This window comes from Spea bombifrons, chromosome 8 (assembly GCF_027358695.1).
Source record: "Spea bombifrons isolate aSpeBom1 chromosome 8, aSpeBom1.2.pri, whole genome shotgun sequence".
NCBI classification, from domain to species: Eukaryota; Metazoa; Chordata; class Amphibia; order Anura; family Pelobatidae; genus Spea; species Spea bombifrons.
Window position 1 is genome coordinate 2084590 of NC_071094.1, and position 27911 is coordinate 2112500.

General features: G+C 44.8%; 2 protein-coding genes across 3 annotated transcripts in view; one reads left to right on the top strand and one right to left on the bottom strand.

Moving 5' to 3' along the window:
* The window catches only part of RALGPS1 (Ral GEF with PH domain and SH3 binding motif 1), a 114269-nt gene extending 97103 nt beyond the window's left edge, over window positions 1-17166 (top strand). Inside the window, exons 11-22 of one of the 2 annotated variants that reach the window (XM_053472483.1) lie at window positions 1663-1756; window positions 3192-3259; window positions 10092-10218; window positions 10712-10863; window positions 11045-11096; window positions 12037-12117; window positions 14088-14144; window positions 14322-14427; window positions 14854-14946; window positions 15171-15276; window positions 16079-16170; window positions 16828-17166. In XM_053472483.1, the coding sequence (XP_053328458.1) occupies window positions 1663-1756; window positions 3192-3259; window positions 10092-10218; window positions 10712-10863; window positions 11045-11096; window positions 12037-12117; window positions 14088-14144; window positions 14322-14427; window positions 14854-14946; window positions 15171-15276; window positions 16079-16170; window positions 16828-16857 (1058 nt within the window). In that variant the 3' untranslated portion in view covers window positions 16858-17166. The remainder of the gene's footprint in view (window positions 1-1662; window positions 1757-3191; window positions 3260-10091; window positions 10219-10711; window positions 10864-11044; window positions 11097-12036; window positions 12118-14087; window positions 14145-14321; window positions 14428-14853; window positions 14947-15170; window positions 15277-16078; window positions 16171-16827) is intronic. The other variant, XM_053472484.1, reaches the window with a different exon arrangement.
* Window positions 17167-22126: 4960 nt separating this feature from the next.
* LOC128503230 (beta-1,4-galactosyltransferase galt-1-like) overlaps window positions 22127-27911 on the bottom strand; it is a 16654-nt gene continuing 10869 nt past the window's right edge. The window contains exon 2 of the mRNA XM_053473272.1: window positions 22127-23563. Within this exon, the coding sequence (XP_053329247.1) occupies window positions 22145-23497 (1353 nt within the window). The 5' untranslated portion in view covers window positions 23498-23563 and the 3' untranslated portion in view covers window positions 22127-22144. The remainder of the gene's footprint in view (window positions 23564-27911) is intronic.

A 27911-nucleotide genomic window follows, 5' to 3' on the forward strand; every position in this document is an offset into this window, starting at 1 on the left:
TAAATTTCACTGCCGTCTGGCTTGGTTATTACATGGCGGCGTAAACATGAATTTTAATGATGATTAATTAAGTTTTTCCCCGGTTTCCACAAATAAAATGTCCAAAAAAAGCACATCTTTCCGCGTTCCAGCGGAGTCCCGTGAGTCAGGGGAGTCGGGGCAGCGGAATATTAATGTGAAATTCCTCAAGGGCAATAAAAGTCTTATTTGAGGTGGAAGTCTTGTGAGGTATACAGCCTTGCAGTGTCGTCTTAAGAAGACTTTTATTTCTTCTCTGACATAAAACGCGTCTCCCGCGGTGTCTTAGATCTCAACGTCCCTCCATAGACGTTCTTTACCCAGATGTTCCTCCTTCAGAGTGAGACGGGCTGCGATTTATCGCGTCTGTTTTAGAAGACAATAAGCCAGCCTTTTAAGAACGGAAAGTGAGTTAAGCGCGAGCCTCGAGCCGCGTATGAAAAAAACACGCCAAGGAATGAAAACCATTCTTCGGGGAGAAATAAAGTGAGAAGAGAAACTCGCTCCATTGCCGTATTTCTTTTATAGCGTTGGGTTTTTTTTTTCTGCTTCCCCATGATCCCTCGGCGGAGAATGTATCGGAAGCCCAAGCAGGAAGTTGTAAGCCACTTCCTGTTCTCTCCCTGTGGCAGCCCAAGCAGGAAGTTGGAAACCACATCCTGTTCTCTCTCCCGTCAGCCCGAGCAGGAAGTTGTAAGTCACTTCCTGTTCTCTCCCCGCATTGTTTTAGTGGACGCCGCATGAGCCTCTAGCACCAGCGTTTGTTTCCAGCCGTGCAGGTCCCTCCGTAACACTATTATCACAAATATCTCCGGGCGACGGGGCGATTTATACCCTGTGATGGGGCAGCAAGATGGCGGCTCCTGCGTACAGGCTCTGGAATGGTTCATGGTTACTCCTTATCAAAAAAAGCTGGAAAACTGAGCTCCAGACCTGTATAAAAGCTACTCACAGATGTTCCCAGACCACAAAAGTCTCTTGTTTAAAAGTTTCATTTGTGCAAACAGAGAATTCAAGACACATCGACGTAACGACAGACTGACATAAACACCGAGCGACCCGCACAATCCTCTCCTCACGAGTCACGCATCGGGATGTTTGGTCAGGTGCGACCGAGGAAAGGAACGCGTTTGTGTAACCAAGAGTGCAACTGTGATGGACCCACCAGGAGGCCGCTACCTGTAACCACCTCCGCTGATAAACTGGTGGCCCCTCCGGCTACAAAGGCCATAAGATAATGGTTAGAATGCCGGGCCGCTTCACGTTCTAGAACCTTCTCCGGAAAGAGCCTTTATAAAGATGGCCGCCGACACGTTATGGGCGAGACGTGTTCAGCACGTAGACATGAATGGGATCTGACGCGAACATGCGCAGGGTCGCTCAGACTAAAAGCTTTAGCGTTTCCATAGAGACCGCAACCAACGCGGCAAAATCTGAATCTCGTTCTCCCCAAAAACAGGAGTCAGGAAGACCGTTCGTCAAAATACAGAGATTCTCCCCAAATCATTCCCCCGCGGAACGTCCGTCGCGGTTAATAACCGAGTCGAGATTCATCCACGTCGGGGGCGCCGGGTGTTTAAAGATAATTGGGTCGAACGGAAAGGGTCGGTTATTTGGGGGCTAACGATCCTCTTTGCTCCGCAGACCACCTCGCCACGCTGCCCCACGTGCAGAAGTATTTAAAGTCCGTCCGTTACATCGAAGAGCTGCAGAAGTTCGTGGAGGACGATAACTTCAAGTAAGTCCCACCGCGTTTCACGTAATCCATATTTCTTTGTGTTACGGTATCGCATCAGCAGTTCCCCTTAGTACCGTGCTGGAAAAATGTTTAGGGTACACCAGGTTCATCGGGGGACCAAGACCCCTTGGGCTAACCCTGAATACTTCTGCGCACACAATAACCCCCCGACTGCTACCGCAACGTGTTACTGAGCAACTTGGACTGTCGCATCTTTACCTGCTGTGTCCATAGACTCCATAAAACAGAAAACTCACTCTTTGGTTCCGAACTCATTTATTGTACATTAAGATGTATAAAATCATATCCTATTGCCTTGCTGACGTACAATTACCTCATGGTGTCCCGTCCTGCACCGCTGGACTGGCCAGGTACATGTGCAGAAGGTCCTGGGGAGGTAGAACGGGCTCACGAGCCAGATGTCTCATAATTACAGCCCATGATTGGGGTTAATGCGTCGTCTGAGGATCCGATCGAGAAACCACCAATGGCAGAGAGAGCAGGAGGCAGCCCCAGACCCATCATTAATTACCCCGAGAAAACCTTTTTAAATACTTGGGAGATGAAATAACTGTTTTTGTTTCCCATTCATGTTTTTTTGGACAGAGACATTTACATAATTAAAGGTTGTTAATAAATGTTTGTTGAAGATGTTGACTTTTTATCGTTCCCACAGTGGTTTTCATGTTTCTCTGGTTGACCAGACCCCAAATTTTGCTTTGTGGCCCACCCACGTGTGTTTCGTAGCCACGCTGTCTGTAACGTACATCTGGACAGCCTCCGTTAGGGGAACAGTCCTAGCATTGTGGACTCCGCGCCTTGATGTCCAGTTCCAAGGATAATTTATAACATTTTTATCATACAAGATGATCCGCAGAGCAGATGGGAGATGAAGCTATTTTTTTTTAGTTAGTTGTGTTCTTGGCTATTTTTTTGTTGTGTTCTTGGCTATTTTTTCTTTTTTAGTTAGTTGTGTTCTAGGCTATTTTTGTGGTTAGTTACGTGGCTGCGCAATAAAGTTTTGGGGATAAAAATGTACAGTTCTTGAAGTCGTCAGGATTTCCTCTGCCCACGCAGACCTGTCCCAGTGGAGGTTTGAACTCGCCGTATTAAGAAAAGACAGGAACACGGGAGCAGGAAGGGCGGCCAAGCGTTTAAGACTCGTCCGAAATTAGGAAAATAAACGTTTGGGTTGTAAGGACCAAAAACTATGGTTGTTACCAGCAGAGAAAAAAGATACCGAGTCGTATAAGCTTTCAGGACCTCGGTGGTCTCTTTTTGAAACTGCAGAAGTGTTTTCCGAGGTCCCGGAAGCTTTAGTGACATTGCATCTTTTTCTGAAAAGAAATCAGCACCTCATACCTAGAACTAAGTAATCTCCATGTTTTTGTGCGTTCGCTGATAACATGCATTTCCCAAACGTTTTGTTTTTCAGGCTGTCGTTGCGGATCGAGCCGGGAAGCAGCTCTCCCCGCTTAGTCTCCTCTAAAGAAGAACTGGCAGGTACAAACACTTTAATTCTTAAAAAGACATAAATAGGAACAGGTTGAATGTCATCACTGTTGGGGTGCGGCTGGACCCTGAGGTCCTCAGGCCCTCGTAGGACCGTAACTGGTTAAATGCGCTTCTACTGGCCGGGTCCGGTGGGCTCCCTCGGTGGGTCTTTCTAAAACTTAAAGGTTCCACAGGTTCTTTCACATGTAGAAAGAGAGAACCCAAGATCCTGGCCAAAGATTCGTAAATCCCCTTCGTTTAGACCTCTGGGGAAAGAAGAAGGACACCAGCGGCGGGCGGTCGGTCAACGGATTCCACTAATCTACAGAAACCAAGGATGCTTTGTGGGAACTCATTGTAGCAAGAACAGAAATATTACTTTTCGTTGGTTGTAATGAGTTCACTTCACGTCTCCCATATTTCTAGAAGAATCAGCATTGGGTGTTGTAGCCGTACCCAGGGGTCAACCAGGAGGTCCCTGGCCATAGCTGCCACCTTCCTCGTAGTTTAGCCGCTCTGGGTCTCGGAGTAAGTGTGCTCCTTGAGGGGTAAAACGTCTCCCAAGGAACCCTTTACCACCAGTAACAACACACCAGTGAGCGGGACGCGTGACACTTAAACTCAAACTCGAGGGCTTGGGGAACCGCGGGTAGAGTTATATGTATCGGGATTCCGGTGGCTTGCTGGAGGAACCGGTAGAACCACGGAGCAAATAGACCTGTTTAGGATCGACCCTTCGGAATAAGTTACTTTTGCTATCATTCCATCACTGCTTCAGAATTCTAAAATGTTATTTTGCTCTGAACGCTTCAAGAGCTTAAATTCTGGGTGAAGAATGCGCAGTTCAGCTTTTTCGGTGCAAAAAAAAGTTTTAATCGGGTTTATTTTAAAAGATTTAACAGAATATCTTTACCGAACAGCGCGATCACATGGGAAGAAACAGGGCATTGTCGAGATACTAAAATTTCCATCTGTATGTGTTTTGGCATCGCCGCTGCATCCCAAATAAAAGGGTTTTATAGAACATATGAAAGGCTCGCTGCTCGGGCGCGCTGGGTTTTTGGCAAAACAAAGGCACTTTAGACCACTTAGGAAAAAATGATCAAGTTTCACAGTCACATCCTGCTCAGTGTTTATGCGAAATAACACATCTCTCCGCCGTGTGCATATATATTTATATATATATAAAAGATTCCGGGATCACATCACTTGTATATATATCGCTAGGTGGAAATGCCGATTGCCGAACCGTTGGCGAGATGACTTTCCATTGTTCCTTGAAGAATAATTTTATGTAGAATGTTCTGTTTCCCATAACGCGGAATGTTAATGTATCGTTCGCTCGGATACAATTTTTTGAAACATTTTAGCACCTTTCATAGAGCTGGCCGCGTGGACGTGCAAGGGTTACCCGGGAGGCTCCACGATGGCGGCTTTTATAGAAGTGAAACACCAGGTTTTGTAAGACGTTGCGTATCTCCTAGACATGGTCTCCACCCCGGGAAACTTTCTATTCGGAATGAAGCCAGTGAACGTCATAAATAAAACAAATTCACGAAGAAGAACTGTCTGAAGCATGGTTTCAACGAACCACGGAGGTAGTCTTGTAGAAGACCCGGAGAGGAGAAGACTCGTCATGAAGACATAGAGGTCAATGTCTTCTTCAGGTGTTGGGAAAAACCCATAATTGAAGAGGACAGTAAGCCAAGAAGACCCAAGAAACCACAGGCCAGACAAGACACCATCAGCCTGCCACAGGACACTTAATTGAGACGGCTCGAGAGCTGCCCACACGACCGACAGAACACCGGTCCTTGGCGAGTTGCGTCACCCGGGGTAATTATACAAAACTTGGCACCCGGAGTCTTTGGCTGGGTTTCGTTGCTGTACGGTCAGCTTTGTGCTCTCGCCACTTGTGAAGACTCAAAGGCGGCCAACGTTCCACCTCGGAACCTTCTCCACGCTTCAGCTAATAAATGGTGGAAAGATATTTGAATAAAAAACTGCCGAACCCCAAATATTGAGTATTTTGGGGGAACGGGGCCCGCCGGGCCGCCTCTTTAAAGCACAGCGAGGTGAGCTTTGTCTCAATTTTAGTTTCAGTTTCCAAATTTGATTTCCGACTTTGAAAATTATTAGCGAAGAACTGGTCTTTATCAAAAAGAGGAGCTCATCGAAGGCGACGCCGGCCGCCCAAGCTGCAGGGAAAAGCGAGGGAAAATACCCTCCAAAAACACAAGGATCCTCTCAAAACCTGTCAAATGTCAGTGAAATCATTTGCGTTATTTTTTGGGGGAGAACAGGCTAGTCTGTCAGTCCCAATAATCCCTTTTATTACCCAGAAATCTAGAGCGGACGAGGCTGTATCTGGAATCGCGGTCAGGTCGCCTCCTTATCGGAATATCCATGTAAACATTCATGGAAATGTATGGTGTTAGAGTGAGTGGGGGTTAGTGTATGGTGTTAGTGAGTGGGGGTTAGTGTGTGGTGTTAGAGTGAGTGGGGGTTAGTGTGTGGTGTTAGAGGGAGTGGGGTTAGTGTATGGTGTTAGAGGGAGTGGGGGTTAGTGTATGGTGTTAGAGTGAGTGGGGGTTAGTGTATGGTGTTAGAGGGAGTGGGGGTTGGTGTATGGGGTTAGTGAGTGCGGGTTAGTGTATGGTGTTAGAGTGAGTGGGGTTAGTGTGTGGTGTTAGAGGGAGTGGGGGTTAGTGTATGGTGTTAGTGAGTGGGGTTAGTGTATGGTGTTAGAGTGAGTGGGGGTTAGTGTATGGTGTTAGAGTGAGTGGGGGTTAGTGTGTGGTGTTAGAGTGAGTGGGGGTTAGTGTATGGTGTTAGGGTGAGTGGGGGTTAGTGTATGGTGTTAGAGTGAGTGGGGGTTAGTGTATGGTGTTAGGGTGAGTGCGGGTTAGTGTATGGTGTTAGAGTGAGTGGGGTTAGTGTGTGGTGTTAGAGGGAGTGGGGGTTAGTGTATGGTGTTAGTGAGTGGGGTTAGTGTATGGTGTTAGAGTGAGTGGGGGTTAGTGTATGGTGTTAGAGTGAGTGGGGGTTAGTGTGTGGTGTTAGAGTGAGTGGGGGTTAGTGTATGGTGTTAGGGTGAGTGGGGGTTAGTGTATGGTGTTAGAGTGAGTGGGGGTTAGTGTATGGTGTTAGGGTGAGTGGGGGTTAGTGTGTCTGCGTGTGTTGTGAAGGGGCTCTGGAGAAATGATTCACCGGCACACGTGGTATTTATTTCTGTATCGCGTTGAGCTGAGGCTCGCCAGCCGTCGGGTTAATTTAAAGTCGTCGACGTGCTGTAGAGGCAGCGGACGGGATCGGTGGGACTTCTGCCGCCCCAGACCCCCCGCTGTTCTGTGTTTGCCATCGCTAAGCTTTATGGGACGCGTCCATCAGGACTCGGACCCAGACCTCCGTGCTGCCTCTCTGTCGGGAAAGCTCGTTAGAGGCAGCGCCGTGGTTTGCCGGCTTCCTTTTGCCCGATCTCATGAATTCTCCGTCTGTAATCCGGCTGCAGATGATGAGCCGATGAGGTCATTACCTGGGGTGCGCGGAACAGATAGATCTGTGTTTATTACCACAATGCCCGTTAACCCTCTGACCACCAGACGGTGCTGTCACGGTCGCTGACTAAAGCCTAGAAACCAGATATGTAGAGATCTGAGAGATGATTAACCATTTTTACATGTAATGTATAACATACATAAATCATGCCATTTCCGCTCCAAGATAAGGTTAACCCCTGCATGTTCTTTTAACAACAAAGGGTATACTAAGAAGGTAACAATATATCCACAAAATAACTAGCAAGTTACCCAGATATGATACTAAGTAATACTAATATCATAAGACACTGCACTGAGCTGATGCTTTATGGCGATGCTAATGAATTACGTTCCTCCATACACTTTAATTAGTCAGAGAGTCTGGCTGGTGATTAAGACTGAGTCATTCTATTGTTCCCCACAGGCAGTATGATAAGGAGTCGGGGGGGGGTTTAGTAGATCGGGGATCGGATAACAGAGCGAGAATCATACAAACGGCTGATATGCAGCTGCCTGAAAACTTTATATTATGGGGCAAAAAACTACAACTGGGGTAAAAAGAAAGCAGTGCAATACTTCTGATCTTTATAGTAGGAATAAAAAACAAACGGCAGGAGATCGGCTTTAGAAGAGGTCACAGAGCTGCTCTCGTGGCTGCCGGTCGTCTTCCGCGTGCTGCCTTAGAGTGTTCGTGAGTTCACCGACAGCGCGTTTCGCAGACCGTAGGGACGTTCTGACACCGGGTGATTTGTTGCAGACAGTAAATTAAGATGAGACAATCATCGTCTGGCAGGAATACTCGGTATGATGTCATACTTACAGCACGTTTGGTATTTAAAACAAAATCCAAATTTTCCACAAAAACACTTTGTCGAGTGCGGAGTTGCGCAATTTGTTGAGCTCGTTGCCATAGCGGCGGATAAACAGTTTGCCTGTTTTCAGCTAATAAACAGCGAAACGCTAAATTCCTCAGGGCTTCCGAGTGGTGATTTTTCATCGCGCGCCCGTCGGCGTTGGCGCTGCTGCGTGTTTTCATGTTCACGGTTTAACCTCTTAACTCTGCTTATTGCTTTTAATGACATCACGAGGCTCGTTAATGACAGAAAGCGCTTCGCTCCGGAACGCTCCGTGAAGTCAATCGCTTCCCATTACGGGAGTTTACAGAATCCGGCTTTCCTCGAGCAAAATAAGTCACGGCGGCTAAAATTCATAAACAGTGTGATTGGAAAGTGTAAATGTGAAACACGTGTGACCATCGGAGAGCAGCGCTTGGGCCACAGCGCCTCATTAGATTGTAAGCTCCGGGGAGCCAGACCCTCCACGCCTTCTGCCTCTGCTTAACAACCATTTTAACAAAAAAAAATTAACCCAATGCACCCCAGGGGACGAGAATTCTACCGCAAAATTAAACATTTCTCAACCCTCTGCACTGAAAGGGTTAGGTACCCGGTCGGGGGGGGGGGGTTATTGCCCCCCCCAAGCTGAGCAATTCAATGTTTGTGACAACTGATTACGTTACACCCTCAGCTTTTTGGAGGCCGAGGCTTCATTCGTTGACATTGGGAGGTTTCAAGATTTTTTTTGCTTTATACGGACTCACAATCGGTTATTCTTTTTGGTTAAAATCCCAGCATTTTGGACCAGGCCGTATTTCGCAGTCGGTTGAGTAGTTTGGGTAACGCCAAATAATCCTGATTACCTGATTTAATTTCTGGAACCGGACTGAGTTTCCTTTTAACGCCACAATTAGCCGGAGTTAGGAGGATTTAAATTAATATTTAATAAAAAATGAATATAATAGTTGGATGGGGGGGGTCTCCTAAACACCATCCAGGTCGTATCTTCGCTTGGTAAATAGGACCCTATAGGAAAAATAAATCGGCTGATCATTGGGGGTCTTCTGATCATCGGGGGTCTTCTGGTACCTGAGGCCTTGTCGAGTGTCATTTGCTCTCCTTAACGGAAGTTGAGTGGACGGCTTGGTTGAGTAGATCAGCTCTTTGGTTGAAGTCCATGGAGACCTCGCCCTCAGTCCGGCTGGAACTGCGTCCTCGACTCGGCTTCTGGAGCTCGTTCTTTACCCCCGGCTGGAAACGAAGTCTTTCCCGGGAAGCCATGAAGTGCGGGGGTCTCGATAACTAAAAGGGCTCAGGGGGCTCATTGAGATCATCGATCCGTGAAGACCATGAATGCCGACCACGTAACAATGATTCCGATGTAAATGAACCAGCGGAACGCTGCGAGGTGTGAGGGGGAAATGCCCGCTCTCTATACTGGGGGTCCTGCATTATAGACCTCTAGAGTGTAAGCTCTTGGGTGCCTCTTTTTTGTCCGTTGGATGTCTCTCCAGCTCCGGGCCGTACTTTCAGCAAACGCGTCTTTCTGGAAGCCGTCTCGCCCTTTCGGATTTCTTTCCTATCGCGGCTGCCAGAGTGACTCACGCACCGAGTGTGAGAAACGTGCGAGCGAGCCAAGCCCCCGGCCCGGCCGGCCCCCCGCCACTGCGGCTTTACCGGCCCCCCGCCACCGCGGCTTCACCGGCCCTCCGGCCCACGGACTTCCAGGAACCCATTCAGCCGCGGGGTGCAGAGCCTCTCTGTATTTAAAGCGATTGCGATGAAGGTCAGCGGCGTCCGTTCCGATCCCTCGCTTGATATAAAATAACTATTTATTAATTTGTTTAGATTTACCCCCAAAATATTATTCCGGCAAAGATACTTTGTAGACCACGGGGGGTCTGAGACGTCTAAATAAACCCCCAAAAAGGATTTTTTAGAAGAATATTTTCTTATTTGTTGTGTGAACGTCGGCACGGAAGGAGCGGATCCGGTGAAGCGATTCGATGGTATTTTAACCCTTTAAGGTGACGGCGCCGGTAAGACGCCCGAAGGCCTCCGTCCAACACTGGAACTCAACACCGCCGTAAAACAAAAGCTTCCCGAGGCGCAAAGAGCAGCCGGTTTGACCCCAAATAATTGAAAAATTGGGGCCTGGCACGGATTCTGAGCCTCCGGCAGAAACGATAGCTGGGGGGGGGGTCCGCGTTCGGTAGACGAGGCCTCAGATTGTTTTGGCATCGGGTGAGGCGACGATATCCGAGCGAGAGGTTCGGGTTCCTCTTCTCTCTTTAATAAATAAAACATCATTTTATCATAAATAAGAAAACTTTTATTGGGAACAATAAAGCCGAGACCCCGTCATGGGGGGCACCGGGGGGCAGGCGTCGGGGGGGGGGTATGCAGCTCGACGCTTTATTCTTATGATTCTTAAAGATAACCCCGAGCCGGTTCCTGTCTTTTTAGGTCCTTCCGAGGTGACGACGACAATGAGGTTCAGCAGGAGACCGACGTGTCCTGACGCTTCTGTAGCCACCAGCCTCCCGACGCCCCCCGTGTCCAGACATCGCAAGAGCCACAGCCTGGGGAACAAGTGGGTGAAGAGGCTCGGGGTTTGGGTGAAGAGGCTGGGGGGTTTGGGTGAAGAGGCTGGGGGGTTTGGGTGAAGAGGCTCGGGGGTTTGGGTGAAGAGGCTCGGGGTTTGGGTGAAGAGGCTCGGGGTTTGGGTGAAGAGGCTCGGGGGGTTTGGGTGAAGAGGCTCGGGGGTTTGGGTGAAGAGGCTCGGGGTTTGGGTGAAGGCGAAGGCACCAAAAGCGGGTACAGGACAGGTTTTGCCCCATGTACCCCTGAACCCCACTTTGCTCAGCCATTAATTCTGCCCCCTTATGGGGTAAACGCACTGATAAGCACCTTATTTCTGTTACCCTGTATCCACTTTGACCTGTTTCATATCAAAATGTGCCCCCAAAAAACCCACCCTTTTTAAAATAACCCCCATCCCTGCTCCTTCGCAAAAGGAAGTCCCTCCTCATCATAACTAATGCCCCTGGGGTCACCTACCACCTCTGCCCGGCTTCTCTCCCCAGTATCATGTGCCAGTTCAGCGTGGTGGAGAGTAAAAGTGCCACCTTTCCATCGGAGAAGCAGCGCCACCTGCTGGACGACAGCGTCATGGAGTCGCAGAGCCCCGTCCGGAATCACACGCACACCTCTGTCTTCACCAACGGCGTCTCCGTAGGTAAGCACCGGCGCTCCCTCCGGGGGGCGCTCTGTCCGTGGGGGGCGCTCTGTCCGGGGGGCGCTCTGTCCGTGGGGGGCGCTCTGTCTGGGGTGGACCTGTTCGGGGGGGGCGCTCCCATTACCGCCGCGGTGTCCCCTTTGCTTGTTGCATTCTGATCAGGGTTTTTTGTGCTTTTTAGGGAGCAGCGAGAGCTCGGAGTTCGGCGAAGACGTCTCTTCCGTTCTGGACAAGTAAGTTTCGCCCCCAAAAAAGAAACAAAACTGCATAAATTTGTGGGAGATCCGGGAGAGAAAGAGACTTCGGGGACCTCGTGTTCCACCGACTCCTAATCTCCCCAAAGAGACCTCCAGACAGTCGGGTTTTGCCCCGTAATCTGCCTCCCTCACCGAGCTGGCACAGACTGCCAAATGCCAGGACTCGGACACCGGAACCTAAACATGTACAGTAAAAATGATCATTGGTAATTATTTTTTAACCAAAAACCAGACTTTCTGAAGAATTCCTGACTTTTGGTCAGAACCCCACGTGTTGAACCGTTAGCCGCTGAAGCACTGATGAGATTCTCCCCTGGGGTTTCTCTGATGCCCCTCTAATGGGTATTAAGTCATGACACTTTTTGACACCCCCCCTTTGCCTTGTGTCTCCCCTCCCCCTTTTGTCTTCCGTTATGTACTTTTTCCCGGTCTTTTAGCAGAAATAGTGTTGTTTTGTGTATTTTGTTTGCTAACAAAGTGTTGCCGCCGCGTGCAGAAAAGCCGAGCCGCGTTTACACAAACGTCACGGAACGTTCCGAGAATCCCAAAACGCTATTAACACATTCAAGAAAGGTCTGTGTGGCTTTACTCATCACGCTAAAGCACTGTGGATTTCCCCTGATCGCGCTTCAAAGCACCGGGGACAGACAATAGCCTGCACTTTGGAGCGTGATTAGGAAAACCCCTAACGGGCTGCACTGATATCAGGAAAGAGAATCCACACTTCTTATTCCACGTTTATCATCCCAAGTGTCTAACGTGCCCTGCTTTAAATCAGGTGCTGTGTTTAACTCCGCCTCCTGTGTTATACATGGAGACGTATTTTCTCGGTTCGCATGTATTTTTTGGAAGGGGGGGGTTATTTTTTCCAGCTTTTAAACCCAGTTTTAGAACTCATGTTTAAATTTGCAAACAGGGGCCGGCTGTATGCCACGTTGGGGCCCAACTGGAGGGCCCCGCTTCGGAATTCCCCCAGAAGTCGAAGCTGTGTTTACAGGTACAGTTAGGTGGTGGGTCTCGTAGAGCGCGATGTGCATGCGTAGACGGAAGCCGCTCGCGGGAAGCCCCCTCGCTGATTTCATTTCTAGTAAATCTCTCGTAGCGATTCTTTGCTTTGCGCTGAAGCCCTTGTGACTCTCTGAGCCAATCGGTAGCCGGGTTCATAAATTTAACGCCCACTAAATGCCGCATCGGAAGCGCAGATCCTAATATCACCGAAAATCCTAATCCTTCCTTTACGTCCCGGGAAATCCTTACTGCCCCGGGAAATCCTTACTGCCCCGGGAAATCCTTACTGCCCCGGGAAATCCTTACCGCCCCGGGAAATCCTTACTGCCCCGGGAAATCCTTACTGCCCCGGGAAATCCTTACTGCCCCGGGAAATCCTTACTGCCCCGGGAAATCCTTACCGCCCCGGGAAATCCTTACTGCCCCGGGAAATCCTTACTGCCCCGGGGAATCCTTACTGCCCCGGGAAATCCTTACTGCCCCGGGAAATCCTTACCGCCCCGGGAAATCCTTACCGCCCCGGGAAATCCTTACTGCCCTGGGAAATCCTTACTGCCCCGGGAAATCCTTACTGCCCCGGGAAATCCTTACTGCCCCGGGAAATCCTTACTGCCCCGGGAAATCCTTACTGCCCCGGGAAATCCTTACTGCCCCGGGAAATCCTTACTGCCCCGGGAAATCCTTACCGCCCTGGGAAATCCTTACTGCCCTGGGAAATCCTTACTGCCCCGGGAAATCCTTACTGCCCCGGGAAATCCTTACTGCCCCGGGAAATCCTTACTGCCCCGGGAAATCCTTACTGCCCCGGGAAATCCTTACCGCCCCGGGTTATGCATTTGTTTAAAAACGCAAATTATTATAAAAAAAATAAACAAAAAACATTAAAGGTCCCGCATGAGGGGGGGGTTATAAACCAAAATAAAGAGTTTTTATTGAAGAGGGAAATATATAGAAATAACGTTTTTTAGCGGTTGGATGGGGGGGTAACGATACATTGTTACTAGTGGGTGGATAACCTGCTTAACCCTTTGAATGACAGGGAGTTTTTTTGGGGGGGAGGGGGTCTCTGAAACTCATATTTTAATTTATTTTTTTCCCTGGCTAATAAACATTATTCCTGATTTTAACTCCTGCTTGCCCGCGCTCTCAGCTTACGCTCTGCTTTTCACACCGTGTAGCCCCAAATAAACACTGTAGGTGCCCTTCCCCCGCTGCTCAATCCTTAAATAAATGATAGAAAAGGAATAATTCGGGGCCGTGGGCCGGTAGAGGCCGAATCCGATCCGTATCTAATAACAAACGTTATGATATATTATGTTTTATGTGGAAATATTGCAGTTCCTTCAATGGCCACAAGATGGCAGAACCAGAGCCGCGCAGAAGGTGCTCTTAACCCATTCAGCACCAGAGGGCCGTGCAAGGCATTGGTTAAGGATGTTAGGTTCGCCTTCATCAAAAGTCCCAGCTGGCCCCGTGGCCCCAGAATTAAATGCCGTACCCCGTCCGAATCAGCCCCAACGCCCAGCGACAAAACATCGCTAACTCCGTGTGCCGCTGGCCATGTTACCTGTCTGTGTGTTGTCTCCGCTGTTACGTTGTCTTTCCGTATAAATAAAAGCACAATACATTAATGTAAGGAAGTTTTACTTTACTGAGAGGGTGGTAGATAAGTGGAACAGCCTCCCAGCAGGGGTGGTAGAGGGTAATACAGTGAGGGTGTTAAACATGCATGGGATAGACATACGGCTCCTGAATCTAAGACGAGACGACCGATTTATTTGCATTTCACAGACTTGAAACGGAGCCGAGTCTTAGAATCAGAAGCTGGCCAAATCAGGTTTTAAGAATTGGGAGGAGTAGTGGATACAGTGCACCGTGTATCTCCCCAAGCCTTAAATCAGACTCTGGGATTGTTAGCGCAGTCTCTGTACCACCCGCCATTTTCTGTTTATTTTGCAGCTCGACGCGGTCCGAGAGGGCGAGTGCCTGGATACAAACGGCCGCGGCGTCTGGACGGTGAGAGCCCGAACCTACGAAACGCCACATCTATTCATCATAAAGTATACCTCCCAAGTGTCCCTGCCTAGCTTGCCCAGTCCCTCTTTAGGCACCAAATCCCTGATACCCCTCTCTCCTCCCTCTATGCCCCCCCCGATGCCCCTTTTAACCCTTACATGCCTTTTGTGTTCACAGCCCCACCGGTGCCTGCAGCTGCATTTTGGGAAGCTCGTCGGGAGCCGTCGCCATGGAAGGACCTCTGAGGAGGAAAACTCTGCTTAAAGAAGGGAAGAAGCCGACGGTAATTCCCGCTGGACTCGCTGAACCGGCGGGTGTGATATAAAGCTTCACCAGTAGAGGGCAGCCTTACAGAACATTTTATTGTATTAGACTAGGTTAGCCTCTACCACTGCTGAGAGGCTGATCCACTTATCTAGCACCCCAAGCATTCTCTGCTGCCGTACACTCCAAGCAAAGCACACAAGGGTTAATTTACTATGGCGCAATAGTCGGTAATATAGTATAAGGGGCCAACTTGGACATCCTTGGAGAAGACACTTGGTGGGGGAGGGGCTCTTGTGTCCTCAGACCTTGTGAGGTTCTCCCCGGGTTCAGAAAGGTTTGAATGACCCCAAGGTCAGAGGACACCGTCCGATATGGACCACTACGGTCTCCATCTTGGGCAGGTCTCTAACATCCAGAACCGTCGTCTCCTCTTCTCTCGCAGCTCTCGTCCTGGACCCGGTACTGGGTGACTCTCTCGGGATCCACGCTTCTGTACTTTGGGGCAAAGTCCATAAGAGGAAATGAAAGGAAAAGCGTAAGTGTCGGCGAGGCGCCGCTCTCCAGTGACCCCGAGAAGACGGTACAACCTTAACCAAACGTCCTAGAAAGTTCAGGTTCTCGATATCACAAAAAAAACGTTCTAGAGCCGCGAAAGGAAGTGAATTCGGTTACTTTCTGAAGTTTTTGTTTAATATTTGAAACATATTTTGGGGAAACGCATTTATAAATTGATAAAACTTTCTTCTTAATTCCTCGCAGTACAAGTCCACCCCCAGTAAGAAGGTGTCGGTACTGGGCTGGATAGTGGTGCTACCCGACGATCCGGAACATCCCAATATCTTCCAGCTCAATAACCCAGATAAAGGTAAAAAAAAAAATCTCCAAAAACAGATAAATCACACTCCAGAAACATCATAGAAACCTGCGTGTCTGTTAATAGAACCGTAACCTTTGACCCTAAATGAAATATATTCAAAGAAAAAAGTCTGTGAACCCCTGAGGATGTACGGCATGGAATGTTCGTATGACGCGTGCATGGAAAAAAAAACTTATAGAAGCGAAGAACATTGGAATTCATGGCACAGATTTAAAAATTCATTGTAATTGGATAAAAACCCAGCTCTGAATATCAAAAACCAATAAGAATAGAGGTTACAAAATACGCGCGTTTCTGCGAAAATGACTCCTAAATGATTTTAATACAAAAAGTTTGATAGGAATATACGCTATATAAACAAAAGATAAAAATAATAAAAATAAATAATAGTAATGATAAAAAATTATAATAATAAAGATAATAAAAGGTAATAATAAAAATAATAATAAAGCTAATAATAAATAGTAATAATAATAAAAATAAAAGATGATAAAAGATATCAATAATAATAATAATAAACATAATAATAGTAATAATAATAATAGATAATAATATACATGTTACATACGTGTTACAGGATGCCTGGGACGTGTAATAAACCTCTTATATATTATGGTCTGCTGGCCCCCTCTAGTGGTGAAAGTTGGAATCAGTCCTCCACGGGTCTATGGCGGTTTTCACATGGTGGTCGGCTGCCACCGACGGGTTATTGTACCGAGTCAGTTATGACGTCATAGATAGTTGTCTGTTTGCGTTTCCGGGGATGACGCGTCTTCTCCCTGCTTTTCAGGTAATGTTTACAAGTTCCAGACCGGCTCTCGGTTCCACGCTATTCTATGGCACAAACACCTGGACGACGCGTGCAAAAGCAGCAGGCCGCAGGTACGAGGGTCGCGCACACGCCTGGTACTGGCACCAGCTTTCACGCCGCCTAAATAGAAGTTTGGGAAACATTTCACGGCAAACTTTACACTTTTTACAAGCAAATTTTAAGAGGAAAAAAAATGTAGAAATGATGAGCTTTTCAAGAAAATTGACGTTTCCAGAGCGATTGTTAGAAGAACGGGCAGCTCGGGTCATCCAGACGTACGATCGCCGGAACCCAACTGATAGCCATAGTTTCTTCATTTAGGTTCCGGGGGTCGTTATGTTTTGTTTTAACCATTTGGAGTTTGGCACGGGGTAGGTCACTGGGACTCAGGGGCCGAAACACCAGGAAACGGCCCAGGTACCCCGGGAATCAGACCCCTACTCCAGAAAATCTGACCGGATTCTTCTAGGAATGGTTACAATGTTGGTTAACCTAGAACCCGTCAACTGTCTGTCTCCCCGTACCTTCAAAGGCTTGTTATATTTTGTTTTAACCATTTTTGCACGTGGCACGGGGTAAATTATTGGGGATCAGGGGCCGATACACCATGAAAGCAGCCCACGTACCCCGGGAATCAGACCACTGTCTAAGAAACATATTGCATGATTTTTCCAGGAAATATCGTGATTTTGGTTAATCTAGAACTCGTCACGCGTCTCTCCTCGCAGGTCCCCACTAATCTCATATCTTTCGAATGAACTCCCGGCCTGTTTCGGGAACTTGAAGTGCCAAATCCTGCGATACGGAAGCAGACGGGAAGATTTTCGAGGAGCAATACGTTTGCCGCGGACGGACCTTTTTCTACATTACCCGAAAAACCATGAATTTTAAAAAGTAAGATTTTAGCGGAGCCGCCGGAGCCGGTTTCAAGTCTTTTGCACTTAAAATGTCGGAAGGATCAGAAATAAAACCTGAGGTCACCGGACAATCCTGAGAACAGCGCGTTGGGTAATTTTTGCCTTTTTTTTTGTTTTTATTCTTATTTTTAACATTTAGGCTGCTTTGTATTCTAGAAAAAAAAAACAAAAAACTTATTGGCCCATGTTGGGTTTGAAATTCCGACAAGACAAACTATTAACAGTGTTATTACAAAGCGTCCATCCGACGATCAACAACGAACAACCTTTTCTAACCGAAGTGCACTGATTGGCCCGGCGGCTGACTCAGAATTTTGTATAAAAAAAAAATATTAGAAAAAAATAAGCATTTTTGGGGAGTCTTGATGTTGTGAGACCATTTCCACAAACACGTTTTTTTTGTCAATGGTAACATTCTTTTAATGTCTAATTTTGTTATTTTTTTGTTTGTTTTTTATGTTTTGCTCTAAAAAAGGTGAAGGGGAAGTTTTTTTTTATTTTTTTGTGATAAGTTTACCTTCAATGTAACAAATACGTAAAGCGTTTTTACTTTTATTTACTACATTAGTATGAGAGAGTAGGGGCTGATTGTACCCATTGGAGGTAAATATTATTTATCTCGCTTTTTTTTTTTCTTTTTTTTTTCATGTTTATTTATTTGTATTTTAAACGGTTTGGCGTCCTGCGGCCCCCCCCGGACAGGTCGAGAACTATGAGCCAAGAGCTGCAACCCACAGCTTTTTACCGACGCGTTTCACTCTGTAATTTATTTTAACTATTTTTGTGACCTCTCGGATAGCGGAGGCCGTTATCATCGAACGTGTTGTTTTTACAAATTATTACATAATTATATTGATTTTTTTTATTTTAAAAAGGGATAAAACTCTAATATATTAACTTAAAAAAATTTGGAAATTGAAAGTTGAAGTTAAAAATGAAATCGTTTTAAATTGTTTAATTTGCCAAATGATTTTTGGAATTAGAGGCCAAGTTTATTGACTTTTTATTTTTGCTCGTGATATTTCAGTTAAATTCGGGATATTTCAGGTCAAACAGAGGCTGCCCCACTTAAACAAAACATTAATTACACTTTAAACAGCCAAACCTGAGCAAAAGCTCGTTCTTTTTCCCTGACAACAGCCAATCAGAGGTCTGCGTTTGTGTCACGTGGCAATTAAGCATTCCCTGAAAATTAATGAATAAGGCAAAATTTTAAACAATTATTTTTGGGAAGGATTTGAAACCGCGAGTAATGATGTTTCTAATGCTAAATTTAGTTCTAAAAAAAAATACATAAAAATTATAAAAATATATATATTTCATTATTTGTATACAGTGATAGCCCCCAAATAACTGATTTTTTTTTTCTAAAAATGTAGCTTGAATCTAAATTTAAAATCTAAATTTCCCTCCTGTGTCAAAAAGTAACAAAAAGGAATCCTACCAAATAATAAATAATTATTTATACACTAAGATTTCATTTTTTTTATAATAGTTTTGAAATTCTGTATCGACCCAAAGCTTCGAGCTTTCAGAATAAATTCTACCTAAAAAAATCATTTTTCACTTTTTTTTTTTTCTTGATTCCGATTTTATTTGGCCAACAGATTTTAATTGTCAGTATTACCATATATGGGTGCGGCGTAGACAGGAAAGAGGCGGAGTATGTGAATATTTTTTAAAATCTTTTTTTTAAATGCAGGTTTATCTGTATCCAACAATTTGTGGCAAAACTTTACGATCAATTATGGCCGCTGCGTATTACGTCACCATTTTAACCCATTACACATTGTATCATTCTCCCATTGTTTCCGATTTAAAATATCGTGTGATTTTAGTTTTTTTTTTTCACTTGTGATAACCGCTGCGCTATTTTTGCGCCGCGCCTTCGCGCCGGATCACTGCATGCCACTCGTGATTGGATAGTCCTAGACACGTGACTCTGAACGTTAACCTCGCACAGGAATCTTCATTTTCCGCTCGGTATTTTGTTATTTCTGTCTTGTAACAATTATTTCTCTAACTTGCAAATATACACTAAACAAACTAATCCATTTTATGTGAAATTTCACTAACTTTATATAAAAAAAAAACGCAATTGGAATATTGTTAATATTCTGTAAATTATTAAACGGTACTAGTAATACGGCTTGTGTTTATGTGTTTAATTAATAAATTAATAATAAATTATAAATTAAAAAAAGGGGTTTCTTAGGGAATTTCTCATCCACAAAATACAGCTTCTGGGAGGAAACAATTAAAAATATTTACCTGCAACGACCTAACGGCGCAAAGCGAACCGCCGGCAACGGAACGTAGTTTCAATTTTTGGTTTTCTTCTTTAAAATGTTAACTTTTATAAAAGCTCACAATTAATTTCCATAACAGGGCATCATCTATCTGAACGTGAAGCTTAATATTCCCTGCATCTTTATAACATCTGTATAGGGCGATCTGCTTTTGTTTTGTTTTAATGCAATTTTTTTTAAAAAAAATTAGAGGCCACTGAAAAGTGCTTAAAATATTTTTTTTAAAAAAAATAATTAAAAAATATATCTAAATATTAAAAATATATATATTAAATGTGTGTATGTATGTATATATATATTTATATATATTATATATATATATATATAGTATCTCTGGTTATAATAATGCCTGCTTACTGTGTAGCGAGATACGTTGAGTATCACACGTAGAATACGCACGTCTGTCGCTGTAAATGTGTTCTGGATTTTGTCCACAAGGGGGCGACTAAACACCATCCTATACAGAGATTTTTTTAAAATTCATGATTTACACAAAATCTAATGATTCACTTATTTACTGAACTTGAAATCAGACTCCGGCCCCCTTCTTCCCAGAGATAGATGAAAGGGCACACGGAAAATAATTAACGCCGAACATCCTTTCCTACATTCAAAGCAGGATAAAGCTGTTGACTGGGGATGGGGCAAGGAACGGTGTAATAACACTGCAGAACCTTCTTTACTGATCGATTCCGGATTTAAACAATTTGCATTAATCTATAAAATACAAAAAAGTTAAAATTTAGTTTTCAACAAGTTTGCCTTTTTAAAGATAATTTTAGTAAAGCTTCGGAAATCACCGTTTTGGCCCCTGCTTGATCTCTGCCCGAGTCATAAAAAGCCCTACAAAGATTTTATATCAAGATTAATAAAATTAAACAATTTAGCCGATGGTGTGTGGGGGGGTAATAGTTAAAAACAGAATTACGAGGGCAGCCAAAGCCCCGGGGGCCACCGCTGGTTAATACAATAGAATATATAGACCCCTTTTTATGGTCCTCTGATTAATGTAAAGCTTATTGCACATGGCAGGTGCTTAAGGCTTTTGTGGCGTCTGCACAGCGGGTATTTTTAATGGCTATCGATCGGTCTCCATTGCTGACCATTTTCTGCTCTGACCTACGGAATGAGTCAACAGCCGGGCAAAACCATTACTCGCTCTAAAAAAAAATATTAAGCAACGCGCTGCAGAAATTCAGAAGCGGATTGGACTGAAACCATCGTAAAAGACTTTGGACTTCTCTATTCCCGAAATAGAACGGTACAGAGTGCAGGAAACAGACCACAAAATGTGCTTTTAAAACAATGTGTAAAATCCCCAATTCCCAGTGATTTTCTTTGTAAACACAATTGAAGATAGAATAATGGAGCCTGCCGGCAGATCGGCCTCATCCGGCCCCTGTCTAGTCTGTGCGTTTTTCCTGCTGTAACGACTCAAACCTTAATCAGTCGTTGGTCTCGTCTTGGATAAAACTACATTAAACCTTTGGGTTTTTACCTCCCAAGTGCATTATGTTACATTTATCAACGTTAAACTGATCCTCTGTGGATGACCCGAATCTCGGCTGGGGGTTTCCTGCATGGTGTCACATTTAATCTTATTCTATACATTGTTATATAAAGAATAATAATTAACACACTTTGACCTGGTGCTGGGGAGAGATTTGTTTAAAATGTGGTGGAAAAGAGATGAGCTACATCAAGAATAATTCCCAACATGCATCTGACTGATTTCTGATTGGTTGCCTAGACATGGTACTGAATAATTAATACAATTCGCCGGGTAAAGTATTAAAATCTCAGAACCAAATATCCAATCAATTAAAGGGCAAATTTCAAATAATGGGTGAAAACATCTTAACCCTTTAATGACAAAGCCCGTACATGTACGGCCTCAAAATGCATCGTTTTCAATGGGTTTAGGGACCACCCATTGTCCTTAAGGGGTTAAAAAGTTCTGATAAAAAAAAAAAAGACCGTTTTCCCAGATTGTTCTTTATTGAATAACCTCAACGATTTAAGGCCAACTTGGTTATATCAAAGTATTTTATTAATTTGTATCCAAAATAAATGCATACTTTTGAGTTTATGCATATTTTTGAATTTATGGATTGTGCAAAAGTAGCAAATCTTGGATTTTATAGAATACGGATTCGGTAACAAAGTAATCGGCGTGGAAACGCAGTATTTCATATAGCAGACTCTGTGGCTTTTCTAACGGAAGATTGGGGGGGGAGTTGGCCGATGGATCTTCAGCGCAACACCAATCGTGTTCCCCCCCGTGCACTTCCTGTTGTGTTAAATTCCTCGTGGGCAGCCGACATACAGATAAGCGATTCCAGCATCTTGTGGTAAATATTTACAAACCCATTCGACTTATCAGTGATCCGACTTACATGGCAAACGAAGAAATTGTTATTTGTGCAACGAGAGCAAAAAAAAAATGTCAAATTTTAGTCTAATTGTCAGCAAAAAGTTCTACCGCGTCAGCAGATGGAGGGGTATTTCAGTTAAAAGGGGCAAATTCCCCGCTGGGTAGACTAGGTCCGGAGTTCTGCTTAAGACATAGGGTGTGGCTTAATGACGGCCCCACCCACTCCTAACCACGCCCTCCTCATGTCCCTCCATGCGCCTCTCAGTTCCTAAAGAGCAACAAACGTGTTTTTCCCCGATGAAAGCGAATAATCAGTCTAAAAAAAAACCTCGTTAATATCCTTAAAAAAAAATAAATCCAGTCATAGTTTTCAGTGCAAAAGAGAAAAAAAAAATCTAAATGTACCAAAACCAATCATTTCCTTGAGGCTTTTCTTCCGGCTCGTTCATTGTCTGCGGTTTTTCGGAATAGTTTTTAGAAGGCCGACTTTCTGTAGCACTCCGTTGACTCTCTCGACCAAGACGTTTTCGTATTTCGCCATGATGTCGTCTTTAATAAGCATGTCCTCCCCCAGGTCTTTTTGTTTGGGTTGCCGGTAGTGACAAAGTCGGGCAAAATCGCTGGGCACCTGGTACTTTTCGCCGTAAAAGTCCAGGGGAACGTGAACGGAGGTTCTGACCACGTCTCTGGGGTTGACGATCATCTTCGTGGGGTTTATCTCGTCGGGCACGTTGGGTTCCCGATAGACGTGCTTCAGAATGTTTAATCCCGGAACGGAGTTCCATTCCTCGGGGGTGGAAGGGTTCTTTTTGTCCTGCAGGGCCGTCGGAAAGACGTGGTTTTCGAATTCGAAGACGCTTACGGAGGGGTTCGGCTGCTGGAGGAAGTCCATCATTTCACGCCAGTCTTTGTGTATGGCGGGTAGGATGAGTTCGTCGATGTCGTTCAGAGAGATGTATCTGCTTCTGTACATGTGGCGGTAGAGGCAGTCATTCAAAGCCGCCGTCTGCCCGTAGTAGTGAAGTTCTCCTGGATGCTCGGGGTAATGCCACCCAGACGACACGTTCAGGAACGACGTTATGGGCCATGAGATCAGTTCCAGAAATTCCTCTTTCATGTAATGGGCCATTACTCTTCTAATTAACGGACTGGAGTCCGTGTGATAGATAATAACCTTCTGGACCCCTAAGATCTGATACATCTCCATCGACTGAATGAACTGCAAGACATTGTTGTAGGATCCAAACATGGCGGAGATGCACATGAGGAAGTCGTATTCAAACTCCACGGGCGCGTCGATGTTCCTGATCTGTAAGACGGTGGCCTGCGGCTCGCCCTCACGGTGTATGGAGACATATTGGGGGATCCGGTCGCCTTTCAGATCACAGAGCAGGTCGGCGGTGCCGTACGGGAACTCAAAGTGATCGCTATGGATCTGGAGGTCGGCCAACGCGGTGCCGTTGGTCTTGTTGAAGCAAAAGTCGCAGTACAGGAGATCCCGCTCGTACCTGTACGTAATTCCAATGATCCGGACGACGCTGCTGCCCCGCAGGTCTAGGTAGGCAGCTACGAGATACGTCTGGCTGTCTTTCACCTTCACGATGGTCTCGCTCGACCTGGTGCCTTCACATGGTCCTTCCTCTAACTCCTTCGGCTGGAGAAATGGCAACATGAAGGTGCCCCCTGGCAACACCGTCTTGACCAGGACCACGATATAGATCATGTAGAGCACCGTGATGGTGGAGAACAAGAGCGATAAAACCTTGCAGACGTTTTTCAAAGATATAAATGCCCTCATTCCGGATCAGGTCAGCGAGATGCACCAGGGGGGGTCTGCGGCCATCCGACATTGATGTGTCCCGCTCTACAAAACACAACGAGAGGCTTCGGTAAGCATGAAAAAAAATGACCTTCAAACAGTTACAAGTACATCGGATCGTAATGTTTGCCCCGCGGGGTCATTAGGATGTTCCACAAGTCAGAAACTTCAAGGAAACGTTTAGGAAGCATTTTTTTGTAATTCTTTTACTAATTTTGCTCCATTTTTTATTTTCTTTCTTCCAAAACCAAATAGGGGATTTTCTTACATATTAAGAAATATGTAAAAGTGGTAAAAATATGTTGGGGGTTTTTTTGTATGGTTTTTTTTTTTTTTTTTTAACAATTTTTCTCCATTTTTTATTTTTTTTCTTCCAAAACCAAATAGGGGATTTTCTTACATATTAAGACCCTCTGTAAACACAACAGAATTCCGCATTATATATATTTTATTTTTTTTTAGATGATTTTCTTTAATCTTTATTTTGTTTATTCTCTATAAGCAGCTCGGAGGAAGCTAAGAGGGAAATTTGCCAAAAACTCCCTACTTCTGGTCATTTTATCGATGGTAAAATTCAGCATTTGTTCTCAGCGCATCTTAAAAGGTAAGCGTGGGGGAGGGAGGGGGAAGACAGGAAGTTCAATGAAGCCAACTTCCTGCAGAAAGGAAATAGTACATGTTATCATTCTGATGTGGAAAAACACAGCTGTAGGTACACAAAAAAAATTCATAGTAAATATTTTTTTTTTAAAAAATGACAAGAATGAATAGCTAATTTCTTTTTAAATTTAATTATAAATTATTAAAATAAAATGACTGCATTTTTTTACATCGGCTTTGTCTCGCATCAGCAATCATAAATGAGGGGAAAAAACTCATCAGAAAACAGAAGATGTGAGAAATTTGTGGTTCTGTGGCCACTAATAAAGTGACAGGCCCATAAAAAAAAAAAGCGAAATGCGTTTTCACCAGAACTATAGTGATAACATATATTTTGGCTTTTTTTTTTTCATTCTTCACCTGCATTAGTTTTCTATAAAATGTCAAAACGTTTTTTTTTTTTTTTAAATACCTCGTTTTAAACTTTTATTCAAAATAAATTCTGAAAAATGTTGAATAAATTCTGAAAATTGTTGAATAAATTCTGAAAAATGCTGAATAAATTCGGGCACCATGGTATCGTTTTCCTAAAAAGTTTTTAATAAAAATTAATGAAACATTGGCTTAAAAAAAAACAAAAAACAACTAGATTATGATTTATGTTAAGGGTGGAGGAGGGAATAGTATGGTTATATTAATGTGTGCCTACTATCCGGGTAGAAAAGGGTTAATGCGACTGCTGGATCTGGGTCAATATTGACAGGTGACGGGGTGATAAGATCCACATTACATTTAAAAAAATAAAAAACAATTTGGAGGCCGCGGCTAAAAAAGGCGAAGTGTTTTGGGGTAGAAAGAGTTAATTGCGGAAGAGAAGCCTCTGCCTGGAGCATCCGCACCCTCAGGATACTTTCTTTCAAACTCATTGTTCCTGAGGATTGTCCGATAGGGAAGCACTCGAGTCGCGCTCCGAAAATCCCTCCTTTTGTTCTGCAAGAAATTTCTCAAGGAAATGAGAAAAAAAAAAACAGAAAAACATAAAAAAAAAAAAAAAAAAAGTAAAAAGGCAAAGTGCCAGAAGCCCAAAAAATGAATTTTATTATTTTAGATAGCTGACTCAGAAAAATTGAACCTGCCGGCAGATCGGCCCCATTCGGCCCCCGTCTAGTCGCCTGTTTCTCCTGCTGTAACGACTCAAACCTTAATCAGTCGTTGATTTTTGCCCCAGTCTCAGGGTCTCGGGGCAGATTCTGCAGGTCGCACAGTCTGACTCCTTCCTATTCTCCATGCTGGGATCGTATATAAGACTCCCAGTTGGTGGTTTTGCTCCCAGTGTGTTATGGTTGATATCCCTGCTTGAATGCAGGTGACTCAATTAACTGTGCTGAATGGCGGAGAGCGGAGAATCCCGCTTATTCTGGAAAGTTCCAGGGCTGTCGAGGAGGCAAATCCGCTCGGTCTGGGGACAGAGCTGAGCACAAAGGGGCACAATAGAGAACGGCCCAAAATCTGGCCCGTTTCCCTGCCTCGTGTCATTATCCCGTCCTGAAACAAATCCAAGTTTCGGACGATTTCAGTCCCTTCCTCCCAGAATTAATAAATTTATATATATGAACCAAATTTATTATATTTATACATTCGTTAAAGAAATCCTGCTGATAATAATTTCATTACGATTCACAAGAATATGTTTTACAGATAAAAAAAAAAAAAAAGAATATTTTAAGAACGGGGGGGCATTTTATCGGAACACCTTTCACTTCCTGTTGTGTTGAGGACGATCTGTTCCACAGGAAGTGAAAAAATGTTTGTTTTTTTCACGAGTTGGCTTGAAAAAAATGTAAATGTTTTAATCTTTAATATTTTGTCTTCTTATCTTATAGTAAAATAAATTAAATTAAACAAATGTTTTAAATGTATTTTACTTAACGTCGCCAATAATGGGGGGGGATGGTGTATTTTGCTACATTTATCCCAATAAAATAGAGCCCCCTCTCCCCCCAAAAAATCTTGATTTTTACATTTTTTTCTCATGCAATTTTAATTGTGTATCTTTGCTCCATGATATAGAACTGGTGCAGGACTCCAGGCCAAATCCAGACCCAAACCTTAATCAGTCGTTGGTCTCGTCTTAGATTCAGGAGCCGTATGTCTATCCCATGCATGTTTAATCCCCTCACTGTATTACCCTCTACCACTTCTGCTGGGAGGCCGTTCCACTTATCTACCACCCTCTCAGTAAAGTTCCCTTTTAAGTGCGCTGCCTGCGGGGGGGGGGTCTTGGTTGGGGATTCAATGTCCGGTAAAAAAAATGTCTCAAAACAAACATTTTGCTGAGCATTTCGCTGCGCATTCCCCAGGTTCAAGGTTTCTGCGGCCAGAGTTCTGGTGACATCGCAACCAAAAATAGTTTCTTTTGCGGGAAAAATCGTCCGTCACATAAATAATTAATTAATAAAGTTTTTGGAAACCCCGGCCCACAACCTGGCGAAAAGGAATTTATAAACCTGCCGGTTTGGGAGGGGGGGGGGATGCGAAATCCCACACGTGACGTCATATTAAAGTACAAACATGTTTATTCCTTCACACGGACGCGGCATCGAACAACGTGAACAGAAACGCCAATCAACACCAAAAAACACCCCCCAAAACACCTGAGAGTAAGTAACTAGACGCACCTATGGAAAGGGATCATTAAGAGCCCATAAATGATAAATTATTGACACCTACAACGAAGTCAATAGTTACACTTATATAAAGGAGTCATTAAAAACACATAGAAGGAGCCCATGAAGGTTGGGAATGAACGTATATGGACCACATTATAAGAGTCTTGCAAAAGATAATCACAGGGCACTATTATTAACACCAACAATTAAGTAAATACACACACCCGTATAAATACACACACCCGTACAAATACACACCTATGAAAACACATAGAAGGAGCCCATAAAGGTTCGCTTCCTTGGAAAAGATAACCCGAGACACGTATTCTTTAATGAACAGGAAGACGGCGATTTCTGCCGCTGCTCACATGAGAAATAGTTCATTTCCGATCGTTACGCGTCCCGATACTATAGAAAAAAGCATGTTTGATCCAGTACCGGGGGAAAGTTATAACACGGAGGATCTATACAGCTGGCGGGGTTCTGGAAATGATCGAAATGAACTCATTGAGCCCAAAATGGGCTGATGCAGTCACCAGCAGTACTGTATCTTGTTGAACGATAGGCTCCATCACACTAGTAGGGTCACTATTACTTGTGAACAGGGGGGGCTCTCGCCCCAAGTCACCGGACCGCCGGGGTGTCCACGGGGCGAGAAAACCATCCTGCGTCTCATCTCGCTGCGGCTGGGCGACGCGCCAAAAACGGGGAGGAATCTCTTAAAACGGAGTGAAAAGTGTAAGCGAGGAGATGAAACGCGGCGGCGGCGGCAGCGCAATCGGCGAACGTAAAAGGAAAGCGTGAATAGAAGCGTAACTTCTATGGTAACCCGGTGACTAACCGTGTAGAACGCGCCCTCGGCGGATTGACGGGTATCGGAGTTCTGGCAGCCAGCGATGTCTCCGATCGGCACCAGACCGCTTCCCCCGACGCGTTTCGCCCCGACGCTCCCTGCTGTAACTCGGGGGTTAAATAACATTCTTTCCCGTATCTCCAGGATTCCATCGGCATTCCATGGACAGAAGGCAGCTGCTGGGTTGGGGGATGGGCGCCGGGGAGGGCAAATACATACTGAGGGGGGGGGTCCTCAGTATGTATTTGCTGAAATATGATGTCTGATGCTG